This window comes from Scomber scombrus, chromosome 22 (assembly GCF_963691925.1).
Source record: "Scomber scombrus chromosome 22, fScoSco1.1, whole genome shotgun sequence".
NCBI lineage: Eukaryota > Metazoa > Chordata > Actinopteri > Scombriformes > Scombridae > Scomber > Scomber scombrus.
The window spans coordinates 5,286,000-5,300,268 of NC_084991.1; the positions used below are offsets into that span (position 1 = coordinate 5,286,000).

General features: G+C 40.3%; 1 protein-coding gene across 1 annotated transcript; it reads right to left on the bottom strand.

The window, feature by feature from the left end:
- Positions 1-1,951: 1,951 nt before the first annotated feature.
- Positions 1,952-11,013, bottom strand: e2f7 (E2F transcription factor 7). The gene is given in 12 exon segments (XM_062444203.1): positions 1,952-2,152; positions 3,404-3,786; positions 4,480-4,622; positions 5,091-5,396; positions 6,587-6,671; positions 6,783-6,959; positions 7,086-7,229; positions 7,362-7,517; positions 8,670-8,909; positions 9,183-9,339; positions 9,635-9,952; positions 10,903-11,013. Coding segments are annotated over 12 exon segments (2,421 nt in total).
- Positions 11,014-14,269: the final 3,256 nt, after the last annotated feature.

Here is a 14,269-nt window from a genome sequence, read left to right on the forward strand (position 1 = left end):
TTTAACTCAAAGCTCAATAACTGACTGTAACCTGTTTGAAGTGTTTTTATATTATATTCTATTGAGTTTGACACACTCACACATTTACCATCAATACACACATACACACCACACTGACACCTATTTTGGCAGGATGATTAAAAAAATGTAATTTTAATGGGGAAATATTTCTTCCTAAGAATATTGGTATAACACCCTTTTCTATACAATGTATTAAAGACCTATTAGAAGTGATTTGGTTGAAAAATGTTTTTTAAATCCTTGGAAAAATGTATGCTATATACACAGCCCAAAATTATCAAGAAAAAAAAAGCCAAAAATGTCCTTTGTGAGACATAAAGGTTACATCAGTCTTTAAAAAAAGAGCACACATTACAAAAGTGTTTGTATATACATTTTTTAAAATTTTATTTCAAGTTTGTGGTAGAAGTCACATAGATGAAAAAAAAACTGTTCAGCCCAAAACTACACAGAGCAGAGCTAGAGTGAAGGAACAGCTCAGCAGACACAACTACTACAACTAGCAGTGCAATAATCATTATTTTTTTTAACATTCTGCATATGTATGTATTTAATGACACTATGGGATACAATGTATACAATTAATCACAGACCTAAAACTGTACAGTCATGCCTATAAAAATCCACCGATGGAGGGTGGGTTATGTGGGCACAGTTTGGCAGCTTGTGTGTACAGAGCTGTACAGAGCACCTGGTTTTTTTGTTTTTTTTTGGTTTGGTTGTCGAGAATCGAACCCCCGAACAACCTGAGTGTACAGAGGCGTGTGATAAAAGGCGAAAAAAACAACAGCTATCTTCTCTTAGCGAGGTGCCTTTAAAGCAAGGCACACCCCAAACTGCACCAGCTGACGGTGAACCGCGTCAAATCTCCTGAATGTGTCGGACTTTGTGAATGTGGGGGGAAAAAAGAAAGCTCAGTCTACTTTTCCTGGATAAATAAAGGTTAAAAGGTTTGTTACAGTACTCTGATATTTCTCCAGAAGTCGCAAGTATTCAAGTACCTGAGAGCATCGTCACATATCACATGGTCCTACACCAGTAACAAGAGTTAAAGGGGGTTTTGGTGTTTTAACCATAAAGCACTATGGTTGTAGATACTCACACACACGCACACATTCTCTCTCTCACACACACACACACACACACAAAAAGCACCACAACATCAAGTCCTTGAGTTCCTATTGGTTGGCTGTAAACATTTTAAGGCTTTAGTGATTTTTCTCCTCACAATAATGTTTGAAATGAGCTCAGGGAAGGATCTTCTGCTACTGTCAGAGCTCCTATGACACCTTGATAATGCAACACTAACCAGCAGGGGTGGTGGGAGGGGGTGGTGCAACTAAAAAAAAAAGGACAATCATTCAAAAAAAAAAAAAACATTTTTGATGTAACTTTGTGAAATACTTAGTGCTAAAAAAAAAAGTTCCATTACAGTCCCTGTAATCAACATATATTAGCTAAAATATATAAATAGCAATTGGGCTATAAAACACATTGATGGGAGGGGAGGGGGTTAGGAATTAGGTAGCTTGATCGTGTCTGGGAGGGCAAAATCAAAAGGTTGTAATACCGCAGTGGTCAACTCCCACCATAGGAGGGCGCTGTTCTATTGGCAATACTGTTTTCACTCACTCCTAATGAAATCTAGTGTCCCATAATTTAACAATGAGGCACGTTTTTTTTTTGTTTTTTTTTAACTGTTAACATAACCAGTAACACAAGAGTTCCCTTTCAAAATAAAATATCCATTCAGAGACATTATGAAACATCTTTAGACCTTTTTTAAAAATGTGAATAGTCATGCTAAAAAAATGGATATTGTTGCATTTTGAAAAGAAATCCTTCATTTTTGTTGAATAACTAACAAAAGCACCAATGGTTTGAAACCACATCCCTCACTTTTAGGGCTAAACACCTGAGTGCTACTGCATCAGAGCTGGTGTAAGCCATGCAGCCACATCTCCACAGACACAGTCTAACTGGACGGAGGGTGGCCGATGTCCAGCCTCCTCTGAGCGGAGCCTCTCTTTCTGGAAGCAGGTGTAGCGCTGACTACACCTCCCAGTGTGCACGGGGTCTGGAAGAAAGCCTTGGAGGCAGACGCTGGGGTCTCCTTTGGAGTGTGTGGAGTCTGTGAAGGAAGATAGTGATGTCAGGTTAGAGAATGTACACTTAGCATCCTGTTTCATGATGTGAAAATCAACTTTTAGAGACTTAACATGCTTGAGAATTCACGTTTTCTCCACTGGGCTAAATAAAGCTGAAGTTAGCCGTCACTTTGGACAAGGTAACATTACTGAGGTCAAGCAGTGTATCTTTGATTTGTACAGACAGCACGTGCTCACTCCTAATGATGTCAAATCAGATTAGATTGTTGTTTAATTAGCCGTTAAAATGTCAGACAAATAAAGGAAATGCTGCACTGCATAATTCCTGGTTCCCTTCAGGCCTGTGACTTCCTTTTCTCTCCAAACCACTCCAGGCAGAACAAAGGAAAGCCAATGTGAGTTCATTATGGACTTTTCCCCTTTATAATTATTTGCTTGTTGAATTGTTAGAATGTTAACAGATTGTTTTATTGAGACCTGAGTCTAAACCAGAGACCTGAGTTTAATTTATCTAAGGAGAAATAGTGAAATTCCAGATTATGAATGCATTACTGATGTAATTTAAAATGATAACTTAATTTATTATCATTCTTTGTTTGCTACTGTTCAGAGTTGTAACACATTCATTTCAAGTTCTGAACTGATGTTTATCTATTATCATATCATATTCTATTTATCTGTTTTGATGTTTGATGTACTGTTGTTTGTTCTCGTGTGTTGTGTGTTATTATTATTATTAATGTGAAGCTATCACTTTTTGGTACTTTTGCTTAATTAACTCATAATCAGATTTGTTGCATATCGACTGATAGTTTCAGCTGTAGCAGGATTTAATGTGCAGTTTCATAACAAATTGTAAATAATGAGAGTAATTAACAGCTAGACCTTCTTTTCTCTTCTAGTCATTTGATGAAGGTATCACTTCACCAGGTTACATGTGAAATTGGGTGGGAAGGAGAGGACACTGTTTGATTTATGCCTCATTACAACACAGTGCTTGACTTTTCCCATTGTCTGTAAATGCTGCATTAATTCACCATGTAGTCTGAGCAGCTTGTCTAAAAACGTCACTACATGAGAGGAGCAGTGCTGACAGAGCTACTGTATGTTGGGCTTTACAGGTGAGAACATGAATCCCTATTTAATGACTTCGGGAGATTTAATCAACTTCAACTGCTGTCACACACACACAAAAAGGTGTGTGTATGACAGAACAGATGCTACACTTTGTCTCATGTCACACTGTGTTGGAAGTTAATGTATGCAGTTCTTACCAGTGGTTCAGGTGTGGTGATGCTGACGGTGTGTCGAGGTCCTGAAGGAGATTGAGGTGCCGCCGCCACCGCTGACACGTACAGCTTGCTTTGCTCTGGCGTGGACGGAGATGTGACAGGTGACCTGTTGATCTCCGCCGCCAGGCCGTACGGCGCCGCCCCCACCATGAAGTGAGCCGGGGACATCATGGTAGGTAGGGTGAAGCTGAGTTTGGGATCGGAGACCGTTTGTTGGAGACTGCTGGCCAACAGGGGGTAATGGGAGAGGGCTGCTGAGGGTAGCAGGACGTAGGGCATAGCCAGGGTGGGGACGCTGTTATGAGGGAGGGCGAGACCGGCTGGCTGCTGGCCGGCGGAGAGGAGGAAGTTGAGGCTGTTCAGACCTGCAGACAAGACAGACAAGTTTTTAGAGCAAAGAATGTCATGTTCTTTTAAATGCAACACATTTTTTGGCCAGATTTCAAATTCAGAAACTTCCAACAGCATTGCTCTACTTAAACCCGATTGACTTTTGAGAAATATGGGAATAAAACATAATTACGTCTAGTTACTCTTGCACTTATACATTTTCAAAAGTAAAAAAAAATCTAAATGGATGAATTTCATAGAATTATTTAACATTTTCAATATTTCAAGCAGTGTTTGATCACATATATTGTGATAATTGATTTTAATGTTAAGTTATTCTTAAAGGAACAGTCAACCATTTTGGACTTATTTCCTTTCTTGCTGTCAATTAAATATGAAGCTGGTTAGCATAGCTTAGCATAAAGACTGGAAACAGCTAAATCCAACTACTAGCTACTTTAAAATGTTTCTAATAAACATCCAAGTGTAATTTTACAAATGATTTATTTTTAAAGGGTGCACATGAGTGTTAGATATTTTTCTTTTTTATTTAGACTGTACATTTATTTTTGATAAACCTCCATACTAACTTTTTCCTTCTAACATTTAAAGACGTTTCTACAAATAATCCATATATTTAACATTTGATCCTTTATTCTTCTTAATTAGATGAGAGCAAACAGATCAGACTTGTTTTTTTCTCTTTTTTGAACTAGAGGTGTATATACCATTGTTGGGTACATAGAGGTAGTGTGATGGTTGGGCTGGCTCACTGCCGCTGGCTAGACCCTCATCTAAGGCAGGGCGACTGGGTGAAGTCCTGGTGTTACCGCTCTGTAAACACTGTGCTGCTTCTCTCTGAGGGTCGTCTCTCATCTGGAAGACAGAAGGAAAAAATCTTAAATCTAGAACAACCTACCATTTTACGTTTGACATTATTGCACAAATTCACATCCTAACAGATCATTTACAATTGAATACAATACTATTCCCATTCTCAATAATATTGAACTCGACTTTCTTGTCGTTATTAGGATTGTGCAGCCTGATTAATTGCACAGGATTTTCCAGTTATCAAATATCCTCAACATCAGTGAGAGGACAGGTCTTTAATTACACCAGGAATGAGTTATCTTCATCACTGAGTGTGTATTTCATGTTTTCAATTTAACGCTCCGCTATGCACAATCATTAACAGCACCCTCTGATTATGGACACAGAATCAGCAGCATGACATCAGGTCTCCAATCATAGTGTGTGACTGTGTTAAAATAATGATGTTGTTAGTCAGTCTTTTACTTAAACCAAAATGTGTTCATTTGCATTTTAATGCCATCACCTCACCTTGTCACATTCCTCTAATTCAGTTCCCTTCTTCTTCGCCACCGTCTCCTCCTCTTCCCTTTCTTCCCTCCGTCTCTTCCTCCCCTCCTCAGACTCAGACGTAGGCGACCTATGACCTTCGGGGATGTGGTCCGGTGTCTCCGTCGCCCTGTACAGCATGACCACAGAGGGCTGGGACAGGCTGGGAAGGTAGGCCAGGCAGTGGGGGGAGGAGGACGACGAGAAGAGGTTCTCTGGGTAGAGGGTGGGTGCCAGCAGGGTGGGCTGTGCGGAGGACGGAGGCAGCGGGCTGGTCTGGTTACTGAAGAGAAACAAATAGCAAGACAGTCAGTTTTCTGAAGTTTCATTATCATTACAGCTTAGATTGTAAATCTGATGGCTGGTTCTGCCTCAAATTCCTCCCATTCTGAATAATGTCAGGATTCCTTTACATTTGTGTACTTTTTGTCTTCTTTGGTCCAGTCAAAACACAAATTAAAAACAATGTATCGATATATCAGTATAGTGATATGAGACGTCTTAGATGTTGGATATCGTAATATCGTGATACGGCATAAGTGTCATTATATCCACATTACTGATGAATATTAATCAGAAATCTCATTATGTGAAAGCACTGATAGTCATCCCTACAATATATCGCGATATCGATATCAAGGTATTTGGTCAAATGCTATGCTAAGCTAACCAGCTACTGGCTGCAGCTTCATATGAAAGTGGTATCAATCCTCTCATCTAACTGTCAGCAAGTTTGTGAATATGTGTATTTCCCAACATATCAACCTATTCTTTTACTAATCATGAGTTTGGGGATTTGGGGAACCACAGCTATGATTAGTGGCACTAGAGCCCTGCTACTTCTATTGCTTCTCAATGTAACTCCTTGCTTATACGCCACTAGTTAACTGAATCTTATCCTGTGGGCTGCTGCTGCCCCTGTTGCACTGTGACCCAGCGTCACATGTATAAAATATCCCTTCTGAACAGCCACACATTTCCCCGTCTTATTTTCTTTGCTCCTTCCAGAAACACTTAACAGCCGCAGCCTGGAGGCAGCTGTGGTTTGGACGCAAGGAAGCAAACCATAGAAATAACATGAAACTACTGTGTACTGTACGCACCGAGCCAATGCACACATCTATAAGACACAAAAAAATATGCAGGGGCCGGCTCCTGTTACATGTAGCCTGAAGCTAGACGGAGCAGCCAATGCAAGCACAGGCAGGCAGTGTGAAATATTATGTATGAGAGGCTGAGATTAAAAAGTCCTGGCCTGGCGTCTCCCATCTAGTTTTGAATGCATAATGTATGGAAACTGAGCGAGTCCATTTGGCTGAAATTGTGCAGCGTCGGTTTAAAAGTAGAAGAATCATCTCTCCATTATAAATGTTATGAAGAGCTTTTGTGTGTGGTAGATTATTTGGCTGCAGATATGTAGTAAATGACTGCAGATAAATATAAACCATTAGAGTGTGTGTGTGTGTTACTTACTCTGTGCTGTTTCCAAACTGTAGTCGACACACTGCGCTGTTGCCCGTTGTCTTTCTGGAATAATCTACAGGGTGATTTGGCAGACCTGTGATGTGAAGAAACGGTTTATCAGAAGAGGAGAAGAAAATGTTTCACCATGATCATGATGAACTTTCTTACAAATATGCAGTGTACTTGTCTTGGGGACGTCTCTTACCTATTAGCTCCCTGCGTGGGCTGCTGGGGGCGGAGTTGACCTGCCGTTGGACGGCTATAGAAGTCGGTGTGATGTTAAAAGAGGCGTGGCGTGCCAGCTTAGCTTTCCTGAGGTCCTGGCCTGCCATTGGCGGCGTGGCTTCGGGCGGAGGGATGGCCGCTACATTCACAGTATTCCCTACAGAGGATGGGGATGATAGTGACAGGGTTAAGTGCTGAGGTTTAGGGAGTGATTTTACCACTTTTTTGTATGAATTCTTGAGGTTTAGATGATTATGAATGATGGTGTGTCTTAAATTCTCACCGGAATTTCCAGAGTTGTTGAATTCGACTGGGCCGAGCCATTTGAAGGCCGGCTTCCTGCCTCTCTCCTCTCGAACGTGGACCTTCTTTATGAGGCCCAGGCTGGTCAGCACGTTGGCGATATCGTAGAGACGCCTCACCTTAGCTGAAGATACAGATGATGATTAGTTTTGATGTGTACATTTTTACTCCTTTCTGGATTTCTTGGACTAACACCACCAAAACAATCTGTTGGTGATACCACATCAGATGTTTGTACTCCTGCTGGATTTCTTACTTTTGTACTTGCTGTGACTGGATGAGTCCTGGCTCTCCTCTATGAGGATCTTTGCTGCCGTGTCCAGAGTAACAGTCTGAGTTTTGGACACCAGGAACAGCATGACGAACTTCTGGCTCATGATGCGCAGAGACTTGTCTTTTCTGTTGCCGGCAGCTGCAGAACAACAAAAAGGTACAAAAAGTATGTCAGATTACTATAAACACAGGAATCTACTGTACATCATGATGAAGATGAACATTTATTTATCATCAGGGAGAATTGGGTCATTGTAGCAGTAAGGAATATTATCTCATATAACTTCATATATGTATGAATATCAGATAACACCCATCATTCAGAACTAATCTATTTCTAGTGTTGTCTTTACATTAGATTTAAAACATGCTAAAGACTTGACATGAAACCCAAATCCATTAAATAGGAAGACTGAACTTAAATTATAAAGGTCAATCGTTCTGCACACACACACTGTTAGCCATTAAAATGCATTGACAACAGTATGAGGTTCTACTGTATGTCATATGGGTTTACTAAACTACATCTTGTTCGAGTTAGATGGATATAATGAGCTTTTTCTTTAGCATCAAAATCCTTCATCACTAAAACTAAACATGTCAAATCTAAAGGAAACTATCATTTTAAGATATGCTCTAATGCTGCATCTGCACTACCATCATCAACATCTGGATGTTCTTTTTGTGGAGGTGACATGTTTTTCTCTTGTCAATCATCATGTTCTCCAATCATAAAACATGAAATTATAAAAAAAAAACTTATACAAGTATGCAAGAGTAACCCCTTTGTAGCTGCAGTTGTGGCTCTGCAGTGACAACCATTACATGTTATTATATCGCCTGAGCTCATCACAGGAAAATGACCAAAATACCAGCACACATTAAATAGTTAATAGACCTCAAAGCCTGTCAGCAGCCTTTCACTTTATAAATTACCTCTTAGTCATGAGTGCTCTTATCATCATATCACACCATCATGTCAACACACACACGCACACCCTCTTAATGAAAAGCTGTTAGTGTGTACATGAGGAGTTGGGGTCGCTATGGAAACCAGGGTGATAATCATTCCTGTGGGTTTAAGCCTAAGGGGAAACCATCATTTAGCTGTAGTGTTAATTTGATGGCAGCTACATGTGCTGCATTTAACTGAAGCTCTGATCTAATAACTATAACAATAAACCTCAGCTTCTTTCTCATTGGCTGCTTTACAATGGGTGATAAACACAGTGAAAGGTGCTTGGAGGATTAAAAGAGGAGAAATGTCCTGTTTGATCTCTCCGTTCCTCACCTTGGCCGCCATCTCCTTCCCCTCCGTCGTCTTCGCGGCCCGGTCCGGCCCCCCTGGCCTCGGCGGAGAGCTCCATCTGCAGGTGGTAGCCCTGCTGCCGGCCCCTCCGCTGCAGCTCCTCCAGCGTGACCTCCAGCCGCTGCCGGCCGTACCAGGTGTAACTGTTCTTGGCTATCCGGCCCACGATCATGAGCGACTCCAGCACGTTGACGATGTCGTAGATGCGCCGCCGCTCCACCCCTGACAATTAACAGAAATTATACACCTGTTCTAGTAAAAATCTGACCAAAATATTGGGTTTAGATTCAAATAAAGTTCCTCAAAATCTACAATTAAATACAGAGCCATATAGCAGGTTGATATGAGAGATCTCCATGGCAACTGCCCAAAATCCAATAACATAAAAACTTAATCACGCTCATGAAACGGACATTAGCTGCTTTCATTATAGTCTCCCTCATTCCCTCACACTCATCAATAATTCTCTCCTCTGATTGTGCTGCCGCCTCTTACCCAGATTGGTGGCCACCTCGTCCAGAGAGATCCAGATGGTGTCGTGTGGCGATGGGTAATCCGGGTAGAGGGCCAGGAACTTCTGGCACAGCAGACCCAGACTCTTCTGCTTCCTGCTCGGCTTCTTCTCCGCGTCATCCTCCTCCATCGCCTCGAACTGGACGGATAAATGCGTAAAAAAGATAGATGATAAGTTTTCCCCAATAATGAATAGAACATTTTAACAAGCTAAAGGGAGTTCAGCTGCTTATTACAAATTCCCCTTTTCATAATTAAAGTAATAAACTGATAACTGCACTCTCTGATTTTCCTCCCAGTTGACTAAATAAAAGATAATACAAAATTAGACATTGTTAGACTTAAAGAACAGAGATAAGAGCTTAAAATGTTCAATATTGGTTTTAAAGACCTCTACAAATCTTGTGTACAAATTAATGTATCACTTCTCATACCTGACAAGAATCTTCTACTTCCGTATCTTCCGTCACAGTATCTGGACTGGCAGGTTTGTCCTTCTCGTTCTCTATGGGCCTAAACAGAACTTTTTTCATCTCTCGGTCCCTCATGTCCGGACTGGCGGCGCTGATAAGCATCTTCAGATTGGCCGTGGGCGTCCAGGGTTCGGCCAAGGCCGTGTGTTTGATGGGAGTTATGTGGGTGATGTGGGCCAGGTCGGGCGTGGCTCCTTTTCTGTTGATCAGCAACGAGTGGATGGCGGACTCTGCCGATTTTAGCGGCGTGGATTTCCTCCTCCCTGTGCAGATGTTTTCCTGTGATGGAGATGGATTGTTGTATTAGTAGGAGTCTTATTCTGCTGTTAACTAGAGCCTGACTACGATGTATCAGTTAACCAATATTATCAGCCGATATTGGTATCGGTGTTTATGCCGTCTGACTTGTGTTGATATTTATATATTTTTAAAGATACATAGGCTGCATTTCATGTATATTTGATCTTTTTTCCTAATTCAAGTTTAATATACACATATTAAATTCCAAGCGAAGTTAAGTTGTTTCAATGCACTGATGTCATTTAAAAAAAATTACATTTATTCTTAAACTGTGAAATATCATTCCACCATTATATATCTTTGTTGAAAGTGTTTACTAACCACATTTGATGGACCACTGCAGTAAATGTGTGTTTATGTACACATTCTGTATGGGATTATCAGTCGACATCTGATTTTTTTTTTTTTACTCCCTTATATGGGCATTGGACACAAAATCCAGTATCAGTCAGGCTCTGGTGTTAACATTGCTTCTGTTAAGTGATTTTCAAGGCTGTGAAATTAGCATATCTTTTAAATTAAAACTTGTTGTTTATTAAGATGTGCAATCCTGCTGCTGTCAATCAAATCCTAATAACAAAACTTCTTCCCAAGAGAATCAAATGTCAGGGCCGGGACTGAAAGAGCTCATTAATTTGGGGGGCTTTATTAAAATAAGAAATCATGTACTTTCAACCAAATCCACAAATAATTCACAGCCGTTTTTCCCTCAAATCCATTCAACTGATTTCCTAATGTCACCGCTTCTTAAAGCAAAAACACTTTCTGCACCAGTGTGATCTACATCTTACTCCCTTATCTCAACTTTAATATGCTACACATTACTCACTCTCTCTCTTTCTCTGATGTCCCTCTACTTCAGTTACATCACATCAAACCTGCCACACTGCTCAAACCGGACCTGAGATCCAGCTTAAAGTCCGTCTTACCTTTTGTTCACTTTGGCCCCCGTCTTCCTCCTCCTCCTCCTCTTCAGGATCCATGGGGAAACTTTTCCTTGGACTTGTGAGGTCCTTCAGTGCTAAACATTCAACTTCCATCTAGGGGAAAAAAAAGTGTAGCCCAAAATAAGCAAAGTATGTGTGTATATATCAAGTGTGGAACAGATGAGTTGACCTCCTTTATCTTAACAGAGTGAGTGAAGAAGTTTGGAAAACTCTGACTGGTGGTCAGCTGAATTTGGCGCAAAGAACATCAGCTAACTAGCCCTTAGCAGGCTAACTCTGCTGCTGGCTGTTAACCTAACAAACTATAACAATGAGAAAAGGTTTAGCTTGTTAACATAACGTCCTAGGTGGCAGCTTATGTGACCAATTGAAAGCTGTCTATACTTTCGCATGACTTTAATAAATGACTGTAAATGGAGATTGTAACGCTATAGGATATCGGTTATTAGCTCAGTAAAGGGCTAATTCACTCAATTTATTCCATATATCAAGCTGTAGTTGGGCCCAACAGAGGCAATAAATATAAAGCTGTGACCTATCTCCAGTCACTGAAGCTAATTTAGTTTTAATTAGCTACTTAGCCTTCATTAGCAGCTCAGCTGACCAGCGTAACTTTGTTATAGCAGGAAGGAAACTGCCATTACTCACCTTTCTCAACCGCTTCTCCTAATAAAATATATCCCTCTGACCCTGTGTCCGCTGGTTTTACACCTGTGTCTGCGCTTAGTTCTCTTCAGACGACCATAGCAGCAAGTTTCCCTCTTTTTAAAATAAGCGGGCAGTCCTATTTAGTGTGTAGCTCCAGCTCTCTGAACTTCCAGACCCGGTTAGCGGACACACACTGTACAGTCCCGGGGAGACTTCAGCAGCTTCACCCGCTCAAGCTTGTTTTCTGGCGCTCTTCAGACGTCTGGCTCGCTCCAGCCAATCAGAGAGCAGATGCTAGGTTGCGTCGCTCAGCCCCAGCCAGTCAGCGTTGCCGTGCTCGGTTACGCGCCTCAGCTCTTACCAATGGGCGTGATCTGTTGAGCACGCCTACAGAGTTGTGTTGGCGGGGCAACCGGCGCGCTATGTCCCAGCCTGAGAGGGAAGCTAAAAATATATAAATGTGAGGTCTCACTCTGAAGCTGTTTCAGGATACAGCATCAGATATGATGGCGGGGAAAGCTGTGTGACCTGGCTAGTTTATTTGGAACTACTAACACAAACATATGTACATGAACAGTCTGAGCTGAACTGAAAGACAATCTGTAATTTAACTTAAGTGTTGTAGTATCAGCTCCTGTGTCTGGTGGTTTTCGGTGTACAGGTGTAGCCTAACATTTGGCAAAATGTCAGTATGTGATATTTTCCTCTCTTATGAACATGTTGTATTTGGGTTTACTAAGTATTTTTCTGCTATATCCAATTATTACTATGTTCATTTCATTAATCTGTGAGCAAAAAACAGCAAGTTTTCCAATCATATCCTTCTTATTATTAGTTTTTACTTTTTTTCCAAGCAGCATTTAAAAACTATTTCCCCCTCTAACAACAAGAAAGCTTGTAAAACACTAGATTAATGTCATTTTTATGTAGCCTAGTTAATGTAGCCTACTCTTGTTCATTGGGGTGTTTTGGTAATGTATCATTTCTCTCTCAGCACTCCTGGCTGTGATGATTTATATACAGTAATTAAAATCTTAATCTTAATCTTAAAAAAGGGGTGTATTGGGCAGAAGTGCTAAAACTGCAAAGTAGAATTCTATGATGGCTACATTTCCAGTCTAATGTGTAAAATAGTAATGTAATATTGATACAGCTGTAGGAGAGTGGCCAGTGAGGCTGACATGCATTGCTTTCTGTCAATCTCTTATGGGAAATTGGGAATTTAACACTTAACAATGGTGGAATCGTTGACGAGGGATGAAAACTATAGTTTATATAGCTATTACAAAATACAGGTACATGCATATCTTATATAATAATACATTTATTTACTTTGTTTAGTAGTACCTTTCACAGAAATAAAATTCACAAAGTGCATCAAAGAATACAAAAAGACCATAAAAATATGCAAACATTAAAAAACAAAGGAAATAACAACATACAATCAATGAGACAGAGGCAAAAAAAGAAATAGAAACTAAATTAAAACATAAATAACCATAAAAATATAAACAGAAAACCATAGGCAAACAGAGGACATACAAGAGAAACAAGCACTAAAACAATTTAAGGTGAGAGAGAAAGACCAATCTAAACAGGTGAGTCTTAAATTGCTTTTTAAAAGCCTCTACAGAAGCTGCAGATCGTAACCTGAAGGCAGAGAGTACCATAGTGTTGGAGCCACTTTGAAAGGCCTGATCACCTTTTGTTTTCAGGCAGGAGCATGGCACAAGGCCTTGGTCAGCAGACCTCAGTGACATACTGGGTATATAAGGATGGAGAAGGTCACATAAGTATTAAGGTGCGTGATGGTGCAAGGATCAGGAGCCAATGTAAAGAATATAAAATGGGTGTTATGTGGGAACTCTTGCTGGACCTGCTTAACAGCTAAGCAGCATAAACAGTGCCAAAACTGATTATCATGAAAATCTTAAGGATTATAACTTTAAAGCACATGTACTGAATACCGTTTATCTTGTGAAACAAGGGTAATGCAACAATATTAACACATCAGTCACATGATTAAATGTTACAGCTGTTAATAAGTTTCTCATTACTTCATTTTAAGTACAACAAATAGTAATGGCTGCAAATCCTGATCATTTTTGTCAAGTGAAAACAAACCATATATTCAGGATACTAGAGGGTGTATGTATAAAGTTCTTTATGATCGGAAGATGCGAGTGGAGTGAGTCGTCTTCTCTCTAGACGATCTTTGACATTCAGCTGAGAAGTTTGGCTTCAGTGACTCCAAGTGCCAAGTAGTTAAGCCCCGCACCTAGAAACCCACTATTAATACCTTTAACCTAATCACCCAGGCCAACCAAAAAAGGGATTTTCTATGCTGCTGATTATTTAAACTAAGGAAAGTGTGAAGAGTGAACATATTCAGCCTTTGCACATGTCTGCTGATGTCATTGTTGGGAACCACTGCTTAAGTTGGCTCTTTATAAAACTATACCTGAACTGCAGGGAGAAAGGATGGGGACTATATGTAGTATGGGTAGTATAGGAAACCCCTCCCCCTCCCAAGCACAGCACACAGCAGCACACATATCATGGTGACAAATGCAACACTGTGGAACATACTGGCTGCGACTTTACTATTTATAGCATCCATATGATTTATCTGTAATGCATACATATATTTTTATATATACTACATAAGCCTATGCATATATACTTATTTATTTTCATGTAT